The 18,217-nt window shown below is 52.2% G+C and overlaps 1 protein-coding gene across 1 annotated transcript; it reads left to right on the plus strand.

Annotated features, from left to right (window-relative positions):
- Window positions 1-3,223: 3,223 nt before the first annotated feature.
- On the plus strand, window positions 3,224-4,168 carry LOC134057384 (olfactory receptor 14J1-like). The gene has a single exon (XM_062514373.1). It carries the CDS (start codon window positions 3,236-3,238, stop codon window positions 4,166-4,168), a length of 933 nt encoding a protein of 310 aa, XP_062370357.1. The 5' UTR covers window positions 3,224-3,235.
- The last annotated feature ends 14,049 nt before the right edge of the window (window positions 4,169-18,217 follow it).

Raw genomic sequence — 18,217 nt, forward strand, 5'->3', positions numbered from 1 at the left:
TCTGTACCTGTGCCCCATTCCATCCGGTATCAGTTCACTGCTCCCAAGAGACTGCGCGACCAAGGCTATATGCAAATTAGAGACATCCAGCATCCTGCAGAACAAAAGACCCCCAAAGACAATGAGCTGGTGTAAAACTAAAGACTGAAAATAACATTCCTGAGCCAGCAAAACAGTAAAGAACATCAAATCGTCAAGCAGAGCTGGTTTCCACCTTGTCACATAACTTTAACAGCACCCAGCCAGAATAACACCCCTAGACCACCATCCCACAGGTGTCTTCCTAGGGACTCTTGCGAGGACGGAAGCCCCAGCTCTGCCAAGAGACAGAGCTGTGCATTCGCCTCCTCAGCGTCGTCCAGCAGGTGCAGCAGAGGTGTGTGTGACCCCTCAGGCTCCCCACCCAGAGCTGACCTTTAAAAAAGACCTTTAAAAAGGAGCTTGTCTCCTGGCCTTTTCTAACAGCTTCATTACTGAAGTTGCAATTGGAGGAATAACCTCTGATATTTCAATGTGTCAAAACTTATATCTGTCTGAAAAACTCATGACCATGTTTCATCTTAGTTGAAGACTCTGGGAGGCTTTGCACTACCCAACAGGCATCACCTATAGTGTCACAATAGACTCCATGGTTCCAGAAGGCCCTTCAATGTCAAAACAGACCATTGATGATTCCATGATATCCCACAGTGTCACAATGGCCACTTGGTTCCATTGATCCCCACAGTGTCAATATGGTCCCCTTGGTTCCAAAATGCCATAAAATGGCACAACGGCCCTTTGGCTTCACAAAGCCTCAAATGTAAAAATGGCCTCCATGGATTCATGAGGCCCTGCTGTGTCACACTGGACCCTCAGCTCCCTGATGCTCCACAGTGTCACAATGCTCTCCTTGGTTCTGCAGTGTGAGAATGTCCCCTTGGTCCCTTGGAGCTCACACTGTCACTCTTGTGCCCTTGGTTCCATGAGGCCCTGCAGTGCCACAATGGTCCTTTGGTTCCACGTGGCCTCCAAGTGTCATCATGGCCTCCATGGTTCCACTGGGCTCTGCAGTGTCACAATGGCCTCCATGGTTCCATGAGGCCCTGAACTGTAACAAAGGTCTCCTTGGTTCCACGGTGTCAGAATGGCCCCTTTGTTCCATGGAGCTCCACACTGTCACTGTGCTCCCCTTGATTCCATCAGGCCCTGCTGTGCTAAAATGGCCCCTTGGTTGAACGGGGCCCTGCAGTGCCACAACAGCCCCTAGGATCCAGCGGGTCCCAAAGAGTCACAATAATCTCTGTTGTTCCATGACACTCCACAATGTCACAATGGAACTTTGTTTCCATGAAGCCCAAGCAGGCACAAGTGACCCCTTGGTTCCATGAGGCCTGGCACAACCAGAATGGCCCCTTTGTTTCATGGGGTTTGGCCCTTTGCATTCATGAAACACATCCAGGTTTGTGCAGCGTTGGAGACACCTTTCCCTTGTTTGTCCCCACCTGTCTTCAGTGTCACCAATATTCTGCTCTAACTGGAACCTAGGGACACTTTCTCAGTTGTGGCCCTCAGTGGGACCCATTACAACTTTAGAAAACTTTGAACTTTAAATCTCATTCTCAGTTCTTGAGAAGTTTTTTGAACACTCTTTCAGGGTGTAATGTCTGATGTAAACAACACCAAAGCCCTGAGAGGGTCATTAAAGTCCTTGTGCTGTGTCTGTTCTGCTGAGATGAGCCAGGCTCCTGGCACAGAAGGAGCCCATGGAAACCAAGAAGAGCTTCAAAATGACATTTCGGCTAAGGAGCAGCTCTTCTCCCAGCCCAGCAGGGCTGAGGGCACTGCCTGCAGCCACCCTGGGCACAGCACAGAGGCACAGAGAGCTTCTATCAGTCAGGGCTGGGAAGATGCTCCCAAGTGCCTGGGGCAGAATCACTCCCAGCCCTGGACACAGGAAGCCTCTGGCTGCAGGACAATGCAGCTGCAGCTCCTGCAGTGATCTCCTAAAGCTGGAAGATCCCACTGAAAACAAATCTGTAAGTACAACTCAGAGTATGTCCGCTGTAGAGGAGAAGAAGCCAAGAGCTTCAGCTCACTTCCAGGATATTTTCAAGAAGAAGATTTCTATAAAGATGGGGAATTTCCTGAGATTGTTTCCAAATTCCTTCTCCTGTGAAATGGAAAAGATAAAATATTATAAAATTATTAATTTTGTATCTGAGAGATCTGAATTGTAGCCCTGGGTGCTCTGTAAGTCAATGGTAGTTTTCTAAAGAGGTTTCAGCCACTCTGCCCTTGGACAGCACCAGCATCCCCTGTGCTGGACCCATCAGGCTCAGTCTGACCTGTCCTTTCTCCAAGCTGCAAACAGAACCTGCCCCCAGCCAGTGCCCTGAAAACAGGCAGAGTTCTGTAGGGCCAAGGAGAGTGCACAGAATATTGGGGTGTGTGAGTGCTGGCAGAGGGAAACAACTCCAGGAGGAAAATCTCCAGGAAGCAGAGAGAAGTTCAGGGAAGGAGAGAAAACAAAAACCAAAAATGTTGTGGCAGGGAAAGTTTAGACATCTCCATAGGAAACCCCTCACCCAGTGCAGCCCCTCGGTCTGAAGAAGCCCCCTCCCTCCTGTCCCCCAGCCAAGCCTCTGCCCTCAGGGCTGGGGCTCCAAGGCGTGAAGCCCCTCCTGTGCAGGCAGAGCTGCAGCAGAGCCGTGGGGCAGCTCTGCAGCCCCGGGCCCAGTTCCCTCTCCTCTCATCACTTTGCCCCACAGAAGGTGCTCTGTTATCCCTGCCAGCAGCAGAAATGCTGAGGGTTTCTGACACCTAAAAGAAGTCAGCAAGAAAAATGAACAGTACCTTTTAAAAAAATGTAGAAAATGTTGACAGGTTTTACCATTCCCATTCCTACACAGCAGGAGTGAAGATGATGAGGGGTTCCTGTTCATAGGAAAGGATTTCCACAGAAAATATTGAACAGTAGGTCTGGTCCCTGTCCCCTCCCACCCGTGCAGAGTAGACCTGAATTGACATGAGGACCTGAGATGATGTCCTTCCCATCACTGCAGCTGTGGTCTCCACCAAACACACCTCCCACTCAGCCCTGAGGGAGCATTTCCTGAAAGAGAAAGAGTTTTCTATTTGAAAGCAGGAATGTCTTTGATTTTGGAAATGGCTTTGATTTTGTGTTATACAAGTCCCACCTAACTTGTCTCTTACTTCTTGTCCTGTAAAAGATTTTCATGCCAAGAGGGGCCAAATGTCCAACAGCAGCTCCATCAGGCACTTCCTCCTGCTGGCATTGGCAGACACGCGGCAGCTGCAGCTCCTGCACTTCTGCCTCTTCCTGGGCATCTCCCTGGCTGCCCTCCTGGCCAACGGCCTCATCATCAGCGCCGTAGCCTGCGGCCACCACCTGCACACCCCCATGTTCTTCTTCCTGCTCAACCTGGCCCTCACTGACCTGGGCTCCATCTGCACCACTGTCCCCAAAGCCATGCACAATTCCCTCTGGCACACCAACAACATCTCCTACTCTGCATGTGCAGCTCAGCTCTTTTTCTTTACATTCTTCATTGGAACAGAATATTCCCTCCTGACCATCATGTGCTACGACCGCTACGTGTCCATCTGCAAACCCCTGCACTACAGGACCCTCCTGGGCAGCAGAGCTTGTGCCCACATGGCAGCAGCTGCCTGGGCCAGTGCCTTTCTCAATGCTCTGCTGCACACAGCCAATACATTTTCCCTGCCCCTGTGCCATGGCAATGCCCTGGGCCAGTTCTTCTGTGAAATCCCACAGATCCTCAAACTCTCCTGCTCCAAATCCTACCTCAGGGAACTTGGGATCATTGTGCTAAGTGCACTTCTGTATTTTAGTTGTTTTGTGTTCATTGTTTTCTCCTATGTGCAGATCTTCAGGGCTGTGCTGAGGATCCCCTCTGAGCAGGGACGGAACAAAGCCTTTTCCACCTGCCTCCCTCACCTGGCCGTGGCCTCTCTTTTCCTCAGCACTGGGTTTTTTGCCTACTTGAAATCCCCTTCCATTTCCTCCCCAACCCTGGATCTGTCCCTGTCAGTTCTGTACTCAGTGGTGCCTCCAGCCCTGAACCCCTTCATCTACAGCTTGAGGAACCAGGAGCTCAAAGCTGCAGTGTGGAGATTGCTGGCACGAGGATTTCATAAACATTGAACGGGGGGCCAATTTTCACAAATCACTTGTAATAAAAGTAATTTTGAATACTTCTTGTTAGTTTGGTTGTGGAATTTTCTTCCTTTGTTTTTTTATATTGTCCACAAAGGAAATTTGTAGATTGTGTTGGTTATAATTTTGTTTCTCTCCACCTTCACAGTGGCCACAGAGTGTGTCAGTGAGTAGCTGTGCTCTAAGTGTCTCTAATGAACTAAAGGATCTCTCTAGCAGCAAAGTTTCCTCCATACATGCCCATTTTGTTCCCTTCTCTGGAGCTGCAGCAGCAATGTCTGTGTGCAGAGCTGGGGGCAGATCAGTGCTGGCACAGCAGCTGTGCCCAGCAGCAGCAGCAGCAGCACTTGGTGTTGCCAGTGCTGCTCCCGTGCCACTGCCCCGCTGCCCTCCTGCCCCTGGTGTTGCTGCAGGGCCTGAGTGCTCTCGGGGCCGGGCACAGCCCTGGGGGTGGCAGTGCCAGGGCTGCAGCAGGGACAGGCCATGGGCACTGCTGGGGCAGCGCTGACACCTCAGGGCAGGGCCTGGGGGCTGGAGGCTCCTTGCCCAGGCTCTCTCCAGAACACCTGGCCAGGCCAACGCTGAGCACAGAAAAGCCCCGGGAGCAGCCCCAGGCTGGCCGTGGGCAGGCTGGGCCCAAACAGCATGGCTGGTGCTCTGCAAGGTCCCTGCAAGGGGAGAGCCTGGCAAGGAGCAGCAGAGCAGGGGCTGATCCATCCCCAGTGCGCTGGACACCCCAGGGCAGCGTCCCAGAGCGTCCTCGTGCACCTGCCAACAACATCCCCCCTCTGCAGCCCTGGCCTCTCCCCCAGCTCACACAGGTGCCCCATCCTTGCAGGCACACACACGGCAGCACTGCCTCAGGAGCCCCTGTTTGCATTGCACAGAGCAGGCGTCAGCACCGCCATGGTGCTGCTGTGGGCAGAGGGACCTGAGGGAGCACAAATGCCATCAGCCCCTGGGGCCAGCAAGGGCTGCGGGACCAGAGGGAAACCACTCAGGTTTGTCGTGGCCTCTGAAGTCAGACAGAAAGTTTGTTCCCATGAGCTTTGACTTTCCTGTCCCACTGCAGACGTTGTTGCTCAGAGCCAGGGCTGCCTGGCAGCCACCCCCAAACTGCCCTGAGCATTTCCTTGGCTTCACATTTCCTTTTTTTAAGCTTTCTTTATCCAGATTTGTTCCTCTTTCCTGTCCCTCTTCCCTCCCCTACAAACATCCCATCTCTGTTTGCCCTTTCCTGACTGTCCCCACTCCCCATTTCACTTCCTGAGCTGGCACGATGGGAATGTCCCTTGGGGTGCAGGATCATCCTCCAAGTGGTCCAGGAATGGTCTGCAGGGTCCTGCAGTGCCTGGTGCCGCTCCCTCGCCAGAGGCACCACAGGCCAGGGGGGCACATCTGGGCTGGTGTGTCTGGCTGTGGGGCTCCCTGTTGTGGGCAATGAGGAGGGGCTGGAGAGGCTCTGCAGGACTGACAGGATGGGCTTTGGGGGCTGTGAGGAGAAGCTGAGGGACCTGAGCTGCTGCACCTTCTGAGGAGGAGGCCCAGGGCTCATCCTGAACTGCTCAAGGGGTGGTTTCAGAGAATCACAGAACGAGGAAGGCTGGAAAAGGCCTTGGAGATCATCAAGTCCAACCTGTGCCCTGACACTGCCTTGTCTCCCTGAGCTTCCTTTTGTCCAGGATAAACAATCCCAGTTCTCCCAGCCCCTCCTCACAGGACTTGTATTCTAGACCGCTCACCAGCCTTGTTGCTCTTCTCTGGACACACTCCAGCCCCTCCATGTCCTTCCTAAATTGGGGGGCCCAGAACTGGACACAGCACTCAAGGTGCTGTGCAGAGCACAGGGGAAGAATCACTGCCCTGCTCCTGCTGGCCACACCATTCCTGATCCAGTCTCAGGTGCCAATGGCCTTCTTGCCCACCTGGGCACACTGCTGGCTCATGCCCAGCCTGCTGTCCATCACTGCCCCCAGGTCCCTTTCTGCCTGGACCATTTCCAACCACTCTGTCCCCAGCCTGGAGCACTGCAGAGGTTGTTGTGGTCAAAGAGCAGGTCCCCATTCTTGGTCTCGTTAAATGTCACCCTGTTGGATTTGGGCCCTGGATCCAGCCTGTCCAGGTCCCTGTGCAGAGCCCTCCTACTCTCTTGCACATGAACACTGCCAGAAAAACTTGGTGCCACCGCAGTTCTATGAGTCCCTGAAGTCTCACAATTGTCTCCATGATTCCATGAGGCCTCCCAGTGTCACAATGGCCTCTTGGTCTCAAGAGGCACCAATGTCATACATGTTTCCTTCATTCTAAGAGTCCCTGTCGAGCAGACCTGGCCCCTTGGTTCCATGGGGCACTACAGTGTCACAATGGCCCCATCATTACACAAGGCCCTGCTCTGTCACAATGCTCTGCATGGTTCCACAAGGCCCTGCAGTGTCACAGTGACCTCTGTGGTTCCACGAGGACCCAGACTGTCACCATGGACTCCTTGATTCCATTTATCCCCACAGTGTCACAATGGCCCCTTGGCTCTATGGTGCCATGTCATACACAGTGTCACTCTGGTCCTCTCAGTTCCACCAGGCCCCGCAGTGTCACAGTGGCCCCTTGCTTCCCCAGGGCCCTGCAGTGTCACAATCATCCCAGAATCACCAGGGCTGGAAAAGACCACTGAGAGCATCAAGTCCAACCTGTGACCCAACACCACCTTGTCACCCAGACCATGGCACTCAGTGCCACATCCAGTCTTTCCTGAAACTCTTCTAGGAATGGTGACGCACCTACCTCTCTGGACAGCCCATTCCAATGACCTTCCAATCACCAATGTTGTGAAGAATATTTCCTAATGTCCAGCCTAAATCTCCCTTAGTGCAGCTTTAAGGCTGCATCCTCTTCTCATGTCTTTGCTCCCTGGGAGAAGAGCCTGACCCCCACCTGGCTGCTCCCTTCTGTCAGGGATTTGTAGAGAGTGATGAGGTCTCCCTTGAGCCTCTTCTTCTCCAGGATAAACATCCTCAGCTCCATCAGCCACTCCTAAGAGGAGCTGTGTTCAAGACCCCTCGCCAGCCTTGTCGCCTTCTCTGGACACACTCCAGCTCCTCCATGTCCTACCTAAATTGGGGGGCCCAGAACTGGACACAGCACTCAGGGTACTGCCTAAGCAATGCCAAACAAAGGGGAAGGATTACTGCCCTGCTCCTGCTGGCCACACCATTCCTGATCCATAGGAATCACTGGAGCTGGATGACAGAAATGGTAGGAAGGCTGTGGGGACAAAGCGTGACTGATTGTCAGCCATGAAGGGTCTTGATTTTCATATCTCTTCAGACTGCACTAGACGGTTCTGGGGGTCAATATTAATTGGACATTGCTGATGTCAACCTAGAAACAGGAAAAGAAAACCTAACAGGACAAAATACTTCTCTCTGCATTGTTGTCAATATAGTATATTCTCTTGGAATACACTTCTGAAACGTATCTAATTAATAACAGAGGATTTGATAACTTCACTTATTCCCACTTATTCACTTATGCTTTTTTCTTCAGCTGTTTTGAACAAATGTTTATGAGCTTTTGTCTCTGAGGTTCTGAACTCCATAAAGAAGAGGCTTCTGGAGTAGTAAAATTCTTCAGCAACCTCTAAATCATTGAGGATCCATCCTCATCAGAGCAGGAATGAGCAGAAATGAGCCCAGCTTTGTGGCTGCCGCAGCTTTGGGATGGGCCCTGGGCCTGGAGCAGGAGCAGCTCTGGAGGGCCCCAAGGCCGGGGCTGTTGTGCTGGCCTGGGCAGATGGGATGGCAGGAGGGGCTGCAGAGCTCTCAGGAGCTCAGGGAGAGGGCAGCAGGGCACACAGGGAGCCTCCTTTGGCCTTGGCCAAGCACCTTCCCCCACGGCCGGGGCTCAGTCCTCTCTGGGCTGCACTTGCTCACCCAATGGTGATGGCAGCAGCTCGGGCACTCGCAGTGTGGTCAAACCCACACACGATACAGGGGATGCCAATAGCAGTGCTGTGGGAGCTCCGCTGTCAATGCAGCAGGGTGGCAAGGAAAGGATAGGGGTCCTGGATATCAACCATCCCTCCCTCGGCTTCCTGCACTTCCTGCCTCTCCTCCCATGCTGCGTTCCCGAGGGTGCACTCACTCTCCTTGCTGCTTCCCTGGTGGGTGGTGCCCACGGCATCTCTGCTGGGCTCTCATGGCTGTGTCCAGTGCATGGTTCTGAGCCCCTTCTCTTTCTGCTGGGGAAAATCACGTTCCCATATCTCCAGCCGCTTCTTCTTTTTATAAGAGTCTTCTATTTCCAAGGATCCCCAGCAGGTTTTTCCATTCACAAGGTCCAGACCTCCACAGATCTCAGCTGCTGGCAGCTCTTCCCAGTCACCTTCCCCTGCTGGGGTTCCATCTCCACCGCTGTCCCCATGGTCAGGTTATTGCTGATCACTCATGGCAGTGGAGACAGAAGGGATGACACAAAACTTCATGTTCATGTGACAGTAATTACTAACATTTCAGTTATAAAATTACAGTCAGGATTAATTATAACTGTAAGGCCTCAAGGCCAGCTGTTAGCCACTACACACAGCCACTGAGCAAAGCCACTGACCAGCCCCAATCACCACTGCTCACAGACCACCTCCACTGACCACACCAACAACTGACCACACTGCACTGGCCACCCCATTTACCACACCCACTGACCACCCTCTCACTGCCCAAAGCCACTCACGACCCCCCAGCAACCAACTGACCACACCCAATGACTACCCAAATGATCACACCCCAATGACCACACCCAAATGACCACACCAGTGACCACAGCCCACACCACTGACCACCCCCAGAGACCTTCCAACTGCCCACACCCACTGCCCACACACAGTGATCACACCCACTGACCACAGCCCAAAGAACTCCCAGCTGACCATACCCCAGCTAACAGCCCCCAACCATAACCACTGACCACACCCCAATGACCCCTAAACTGACCATACCCCTACTGAACAGCTCCATTGTCCTTAACCAGTGACCACAGCCACTGACCACACCCATATCAAGAAACCAATGTCCACACTCACTGACCACACCCCAATCACCACATCCACTGACCACTCCCCCTTGACCAAACCCCACTGGCCACACCCCTTGACCACACCCAAAAGACCTCCCAACTGATGATACCCCCAGGGACCACACCCACAACCCACATCCACTCCCCACACCCACTGACCAAACCCCAATGACCAACCCAATGACCACCCCCTCTGACCACTCCACACTGACCATGTCCACTGACCATAACCACTGACCACACCCAGTGAACTCACCTATTGCCAAGACAGCAATGCCCCCACCCCACTGACCACACTCACTGACCACAGCCCACCAAATTCTGCCATGGACCACCCCCACTACCCACATCTACTGACCACATCCAACTGACCACACCTACCGACCACAACCACAGTCCACACCTACTGACCACAGAAACTGACCACACCCCAATGACCCCCAAACTGACCATACCCCCACTGACCACCTGCACTGACCAGAATCACTGACACCCACACTGACCACACTCACTGACTCCATCCATACCAAAAAAACAGTGCCCATATCCTAATGACCACCGCAACTGGCTGCACCCACTGACCTCCCCCAATGACCACATCCACTGCCCACACAGACTGCACCAAGAGACCACCCCTCACTGACCACATCCCAATGACCACACCCACTGACCACACCCCACTGACCACATCCACCGACCACACCTGTAGCCTTGTGAAGCCATATGTTCAGTGACTGAATTGTCTGTAAAGGCATCTTCCTTATCAGTCACCATGGACTCCTGAGTTCTGTGAGGAGACACGTTCCCACACTGTCACAATGGCCCCTTGGTTCCATGAGGATCCATAGTGTCTCCATGGTGTCCTTGGATCTGCTGCTGTCCTTGTCACAACTGACTCATGGTTCCATGAGGTTCCGCAGTGTCACCATGGTCACTGTCAGAGGCTGGATGAGATCCATGTCCCCAGACACCTCGGGATGAGCTGTCAGTCAGTCCCACAGTGGGCTGGTGCTGACCCAGGCTCTCATTGCCCGAGCCATCCCAAGTCCCACCTGGGGGGAGGCCCACGAAGGGCCAGGGGCTGAAAACACAGAGCAGGAGCTCAGCCCATGGTGTGTACCCTGCCTTCTCCTGGGGTCTGTGTCTCACCCACACTGCAACCCTAGGAGTTGGTAGCCATGTGTGTGTGTCTTTCTAGAGAGCTTCTGTCCTTCGGTCTCTCTCTCTTTCCTCTAATTCTAATGTTCTTTATATGGAACAGTTTGGCTACCTCATCAAATTAAATATTTAGAGGTTTCTAGATTAAAAAGGCAAAGTTAATGAAGTTACTGTTATGATAAGACCTTTATTTTGGCTTGGATGCTATATTAAACCCTTTTCCAAAGTTCCTTGATTTTCTATATTTTGTAAGAAAAATTTTGTGTCATTTTGAGCTCTTGAAAATATCTGGCTAGGGTTGCTCTTGTGCACCAAGCTTGAGTAAAGGAACCTTTGGTTACCCGCAGCATTTCATTGCTCTGGGGTGTTACAGCCCTGCAGGCTCACCATGGCCTCTTGTTTCCATGAGGCCCCACAGTGTCACCCTGTGCCTTGGTTCCATGAGCATGTGGAGTGTCCCACAGGCTGATGCCATTTGTCCTTGCTGCCCCTGCCATCCCACTGCCCCAGCAACAGCCCCGAGCCACCCGTGAGGGACAGGCCCTGCTGTCCCAGGCCTGGGCTCAGCCTTGGCCTTTCTGCTTCCTCCAGCCAGCCCAGGCCTTGCTCAGCATTGCAGTTCCCTGCTCACAGCCTTTGGCTCCTGCCATCCTGCCCTCAAGGATCTGCTCTCCCCAGGCCCTGGGGAGCCTTGGGCACTCCCTGCCCTCACTCATGGGGGCCACTGATGCTCCAAGGCACTTGCAGTTTTGCTGCTGACTCCTGCAGCAGCTTCTTCAACCTTCTCTCAGTGCCTCAGGCTCCTGCCATCAGCCCCAAATCCCCAAATCTGGGCATCATTAAAATACACAAAGGCCTTGGGAGCTCTTTGTCTTCCTTCCATTGTCTTCAAGTCTCCAGGGCTTGTGCAGCTGCTTGCAGTCACTTTGGAGTTCTGATAAGGGGGGAGATTTCAAAGTGCACCTCATGATTTTTGGTTTTAATCAAGGGCATATTATTTTTATTTTTCAGTTCATAGCAGAGGTGACTGAAACATTTCCCAGGTGATGATGATGCTGAATGTCTCCTTAGGAGTTCTGGGCACAGAGAAGAATGATCCCTTTCAGGGCTGACCCTGTTTCGACAACCTGCTCCTCACCTCCAACATCACCGTGTCTGACATTGCCCACCTGGGACTGATATCCTGAAACATAAAGTAATCCCTCTACATTTATTATATTGAATAAAGTAAATAATTAAATTATAAATATTTTCCTCTATAAAAGGAAATTTTATTAATTTTATAAAATTAGAAATAATTAAATCTAATAAAAATAATTTTTCTGAGAAGTCATAATATTGTTATCACCTAGTTTTTTTTTGTATTTATATTAAAATATATCCATTTTCAGCAACCAGAGATATTACCAGTCACAGATTGTAAGTAACACAATTCCCTTAATTATTGGCTCTTGAGATCTCCCTCCTTATGCTAATTAGTCTTTTTATCAGTCTTTTTGTAAACCTTTTTACAATTTTGTCATTCAAGGCAAATTGAGCCACTCTGGGGTCCATGGAGACCTTTCTGGGTTACATTTGGGATGATTTGGGTCTATGGAAGCAATTCAGAGATAACTTGAGGGTCTGGAGGACAATTCAGGGAGCCTGGTGGGCACTGGGCAGGGCACTGAGGGATTCTGACGGACACCTCGGCGTCCGGGGGAGCTCTTGGGGGTCCAGGGGGAAAACTTGGAGGTCAGGGAGGGGAATGTGGAGCCCTTCGGGGTGCGGGCGGGCACTTGGGGGCCTCGAACGGGGCTCTCTGGGGCGCGGGGCATCACGGGAGTTGTAGGCGCGGGTAGAATACTGTTCAATGGAGCCGCGGAGCATCACGGGAGTTGAAGGCGCAGCTGCAATGTCTCTCTGTCGGGCGCGGTGCATGACGGGAGATGAAGTCACGCTGCAATAGCACTCTACGGGAACAGCCGGGCATGATGGGAGCTGTAGTCCCGGAAGTTGCTCGGATGGAGCATTTGGGGTCCGGGAAGGGTCCTGGGGGACGCTTTTGAGTCCGAGCTGTGACTTGAGGTGCTCAGGGTGGAACGTGTACGGTTCGGGAGCATTTGGGGGGAGCTTGGGGAGTTCCAACGGGGCCCTTTAGGGCGCGGTGCACGGCAGGAATTTTAAGCGGGAACCTGTGTTATGAGGTGCTGCGGGGCCGCGGGAGGTGACCGATGAATTCACAAAAGTGATTGTAACGGGAATCTGTGGGGCTGGGAGCATTCAGGGAATCCGGAGCCGCTTTGGGGTGCTTCTGAGAGGATGGAGAGGGGGCACTTCGGGATCCCGGAGAGTGTGGGGGACGCTTATGGGACATGAGGGGAGGGGGGCAGATAGCGGAGTTCTGTGGAGCGCGGGGCATGATGGACGTTGTAGTCCCAGCTCCAATGGGGCTCTATCGGGCCGCGGTGCATGATGGGAGTTAGAGGCCATAAGGAAAGATGGCGCCGTCACCAGGCACCGCCCCCATTCCCTGATCCCCGGCGCTGATTGGCTGCGGACAGTGATGGGCGGGGGCAGGAGCAGCCCATTGAACCCCTCCAGTCCCTCCCAGTACAGCCCAGTTCATCCCTAGCAGAGTTCAATACAACCCCAGCGCCCCTCCAGGCGCTCTCAATACACCTGAGATCATTTGTATTCTCTTCCAGTTCTCCCCAGTGTCATCCATAGTGCGCCCCAGTGTCCCCCATCATCCCCACACTATTCAGAGTGTTCCCAGTTTGTCTCAGTATAACCCAGTATCACTCAACGTATTCAATCTTTGCTCCAGTATTCCCCAATATCTGTCCCAGTATGTCCCAGTGTGTCTCTGTGTACACCCACAGTCCATCCCAGTACACCCAGATTCCCCCTCAACATTCACAGTGTTCCCCAGTATGTCCCAGTCCTCCCCAATATTTCCAAGGAAATTTGAGCTTCTCATGGTTTCCATGGCACCCAAACCCAGCAATGGGGTCAGTGCAGTGTCCATGGCCACAGCCCCTGGCAGTGCCCAGTGCAGGTTGGGATGATGATCCACCCTCACAGCTGGCCCAGGGCAGCTCTGCAGTGGTTTTGGTGGCACCCTGGGCTGGCACACACCTGAGGAGTGTGTCTGTTTGCAGTGGGGGAAATGAGGAGTTCCATAAGTAGAGTTGAAGCTTTCTTCATGAACTGCAGGAGACCAGAGGGAAATCAAGGCAGAGCTGTGGTTTGTTAGGAAACCTCTCAAGAACTCCAAGCCAGAATCGAAGTCCAAAGTTTCTTTCACTTTTAATGGGTCCCACTGAGGGACACAACTGAGAAAGTGTGCCCAGGTTGCAGTCAGAGTAGGAAATTGGAGGCAGTGATGACAGGAGGGGACAAAGAGAAGCCAAGTCTTGGTGGCCTGGGGCACAGCAGGGTCTGTGCCAGCAAGGGCTGTGAGCAGACACCTTGTCCTGAGCCACTGGGGCCTCCTGGCACAGCCCCAGCAAGGCTGGGCACTGTCAGCCCTTGTCCTGCCCTCAGCATCCCCCCACATGCCAGTGGCCTCAGGGATCTGCTGGGTCCAGTCCCTGGGGAGCCTTGGTCAGGAATGGCCCTGGGGGCTCCTTCATGCTCCCAGGGACTGCAGGTTTCTCCATGGACTTTGGGGTTTTGCTTTTGCCTTGGAGTCTCTGAGAGCTTTGTGCAATCATGGCCTCCAATTCTCTGGTTTAATTAGTCTCTTGAGAGCCTTTCTCAGTAACAACACTCAGTGGGGCTCATGGGATCTTTAAGGTACTTCAATTTTTGAGGTGCTTTCCTTTGTCCTTTCATCTCTCAGTCTCTGAGATGTTTTTGGACATTTGCGGCCCCCAGTTCTCTCCTCGAAGGAGTCAAAGAGAATCCTGTTAGGGATGGACCTCAGTGGAACCCATTAAGGCTTTGAGACACTTTGGGTTTTTCTTCTGACTCTCAGTCTTGGAAAGATAACTGCAATCTCCTGTCAGGCCCTGAGGTTCAAGGGCTCAGCACCAAATGCACCACGGGGCTCATTGGGATCAAGCAAGTCCTGACAAACCACGGCTCTGCCTTGATTTCCCTCTGGTCTGGTGCAGTTCATCAGGAAGGTTTTCAATTCCACTTAGGGAGAAATATTTCAAAGAGCTTTTAAGAAATATCCATTCCTATTTTGAATGAATGGTTTTTAATACTGCTCTGTTTAGAGCAGAGTTGACTGCAGCTCTCTGTGACTGATATTGATCCTGGGTCTCTCCTCAGGAGCTCTGGCCTGCTCAGAGGAGCTGTGACTTGAGGTCTAACCCGGTGTGGATAACCTTGCTCCATATTCCCCAACTCCATCCTGTCTGTCCTCCCTCATCTGGGACCAGCTTTGCTTGCAGAACTGGCTGCACTGAGACAGAGACAGGATTTTCCTTTAATTTTTTTAGAAGAATCTAGAATTCCTAACTTTCTCCATTAAAAACAGAGTCACTCCTCAGGTGTGTGCCAGCCCAAGGTGCCACCAAGGAGGTTCCCCCTTCCCCAAGGCAGAAACCTGGAAAGAATGTTTGAGACCTTTGAACTCCTTGGTTCCCTGAGGCCTTGCAGTGTCACAAAGGCCCCTTGGTTCCATGAGGTTCATTGGTGTCACCATGGTCTGTCTCCTTGGTTCCAGGAGGTTCATTGGTGTCACGATGGTCTCTCTCCTTGGTTCCAGGAGCCATCACAATGTCACAACGGCCCCCTGGTTCCAGGAGGTTCCTGCAGCAGGACTTCCCCTGTGGCACAGCAGAGCTCATCTGTTCTGTCCATCAGCTGGGCCATCACTCAGGGCATCTTCCCCCTCTCAGCAATTGCTGAGATAACCCAGGCTGGACATCTGTCCTGTGCTGAGTTATCTCTGGTGCCAGGGAGGTGGAATTCCCAGCTGTCCATGAACATCCTGCCTTGAGAGCAGACTGAAGGGAGGGAGATAAGCCTTGAATTTCTGAGTGACACACACTTCACTTTACAAACTATAAAATATACACAGAACTTTCTCCATACAAAACTCTTCTGCATAGTCCCTGGAAACTGGCAGGGCTTCACTCCCACGTCTGGATGAATCTTTGTGGTTCCTTTTCTGGAAGCTGAGTGAAAGGGCTCCATGTGCACTCCCTCATCAGTTCAGTGGTAAGTTACATTGACTCCTGATCTCTGCTATTTCTTCACTGGCTGTAATAGAGGTAACTTTATTGTGCACTGGGTTTGTATCTACCTGTACTTCTTTGGTTTATCCTTTGCACTAAGTATTTGATTTAAAGTCTCTTGTCTGTTAATCTTGAGTCCATTCAAAATATATAACTCATTTTATACTAGACATAATTTGCCATTAGAAGGAACTTGTGAGCAAAGGCAATTTGGGTTTCAGGTACTTGAATCAGAGCTACTTCCAGAAACCTGAGCATAAGGCAGAACTTGTCTAAGCTTTCACTGAATTTGTAACATGTCATTTAAAAACAATGAGCAAGAATATATCGCTTTCCCATTTATTCTTTTCCAGGTTATAGATGGATATTGCCAATCTCCAGCTGATATTGATCCCCAGCACCTCCTCATGCTCTCTGACCCTTTATGGCTGACAATCAATCACACGCTGTCCCTACCCCCACCCCACCATTTCCCTCATCCAACCCTTGGCACTCAGAGCAGCCCAGTGCAAATCTGAGCTTCCTCCAGTCCAGGCTGTGCCTGCAGCTTTCAGCTCCTTGGCACCAAGTCCCAGCTGCTTTCCTTGGAGAAGGAGCTGCCCCAGACACAGAGGGATGTTCATTTGGGGTCAGCAAACAGAAGCCAAGGCAGGCCCAGCTCCATGGCAAACACAAGTGCAGCCCAAGGAGTGCTGGGCAATGGAGCCACATGCAGGGGTGTCCCCAGGGCTCAGGACTGGGGCCAGGGCAGTTCAATGTGTTCCTTGCTGATGTGCACCAGGCCATGGAGGGCACCCTGAGTCAGTGTCCAGGGGAGCCCAAGCTGGCTGGGAGTGTGGCTGTGCTGCAGGGCAGCAAGCTCTGCACAGGGATCTGGCCAGGCTGGAGCCATGGGCCCAGGACAATTGGATGAGCTTCAGCAAGGCCAAGGGCCGGCTCCTGCCCTGGGCTCACAACCACCCCAAATCCCTGGCCGTGCCCTGCCCCTGATCCCCACAGCCTGTCCTGTTTCCTTCATGCCTGCATTGCCAGGGACTCTGTGGGACAAGGGAGCTCTGCTGTGCCTATGGAGGGAGGTGCAAGAGCCACCAGTGCAGTGGGCACCAGAGCTCATCAGGTTTGTGTCCTTTGGCGCTCAGGAACTGCTGAGACTCAGAGGCACAGAAAGGTTTCCCTTGAGGGCCAATATAAGAAACATAGCAATGATATAATTTATTAAACATCAAAATTCATCCCTCAGCTCTGTGCAATGTCAAAGCAGTATCTGATGTGTCCACCATGCTCAAGGAATTTCAATGCAGGGACAGTTTTTGACAAAGATTAGAAAGGGTGGTTCTATGACGAATGAAAATATTACCAAGATGCTGATTGGTGTGGAATGACCAGAGAAAAACTGCAGGGGGAAATCTGGGAGCAATGGGAAGCACATGGAATCATCTGGTCTAGTGAGGAGATGTCCTTAGACGAGGCCATTTAAACAGGAGAGCTGGAAATTCCCAAATGACGAGGGACATAAAATTAAGGAGAGTAGAGTGGTTACACCAGTAGAGGGGAAGAGCAGGATTTCTTCTCCTGTCATCAGTGAAGTTCTAGGAAATTTTTTTCTCTTCTGGTGGGAAAACTTGGATGTTTCTTCAAGTACTGAAATGCCCCAACTAATGAGATGTGCTTATGAACCTCATAAGCATCAGGTCCCCTACAGCCCCAGAGGGTTCCTGTCCCATAAACATCTGCTCTGGCCGATTCCAAAATTGAGAGAAGCATTATCCTGGGATCATCAGGGAGCTGAGTGTGGAAGGGACCTCAGCAAGTCTGCAGCCCAAGCTGTCACAAACTGGGTCAGACCAAGTGCTTCAAGGCATGATTTGGTCTGAATTTGCAAATCCCAAAGGACAGAGACAAGGCAGCATCTCAGAACCTGTCTGAGCCCATGGGAACAAAGCTTTTCCACATGTCCTGTCTGAGCTCCCCTTATTCCCCTTGCCTGGGATAAGATCTGGCTTGACATCTGGGCTCAGAGAGTGGTGGGGAATGGTGCCACATCCAGTATGTTTACAGGGGTGTCCCCCCAGGATCAGTCTGAGCCCAGTGCTGTTTAACATCTTCCCTGATGATTTTGAGAAGGGAACCCAGTCTACCATCAGCAAATGTGCAGATGGCACCAAGCTGGGTGTGAGTGTGGATGTGCTGGAGGGCAGGAGAGCTCTGCAGAGGGACCTGGACAGGCTGGATCCAGGGCCCAAATCCAACAGGGTGAGGTTTAACAAGACCAAGAGCTGGGTCCTGCACCTTGACCACAACAACCCCTGCAGTGCTCCAGGCTGGGGACAGAGTGGCTGGAGAGGGGCCAGGCAGAAAGGGACCTGGGGGCAGTGATGGACAGCAGGGTGGACATGAGCCAGCAGTGTGCCCAGGTGGGCAATGGCACCTGGCCTGGATCAGGAATGGTGTGGCCAGCTGTGCCATCACTGATCTGTCCCCAGCTCTGCACACAAACATTGCTGCTGCAGATCCAGGGAAGGGAACACAAGGGGCATCTGTAATGAAAATGCTTTTGGGATAGGCTTTATTTAATTTAAAATGATCAAGAGCTCAGCTCTGAAGTCACACAATCCATAGGTCACAGTAAATTTGGAGG

The sequence above is a fragment of the Cinclus cinclus genome, unplaced genomic scaffold (assembly GCF_963662255.1).
Source record: "Cinclus cinclus unplaced genomic scaffold, bCinCin1.1 SCAFFOLD_32, whole genome shotgun sequence".
Lineage (NCBI taxonomy): Eukaryota > Metazoa > Chordata > Aves > Passeriformes > Cinclidae > Cinclus > Cinclus cinclus.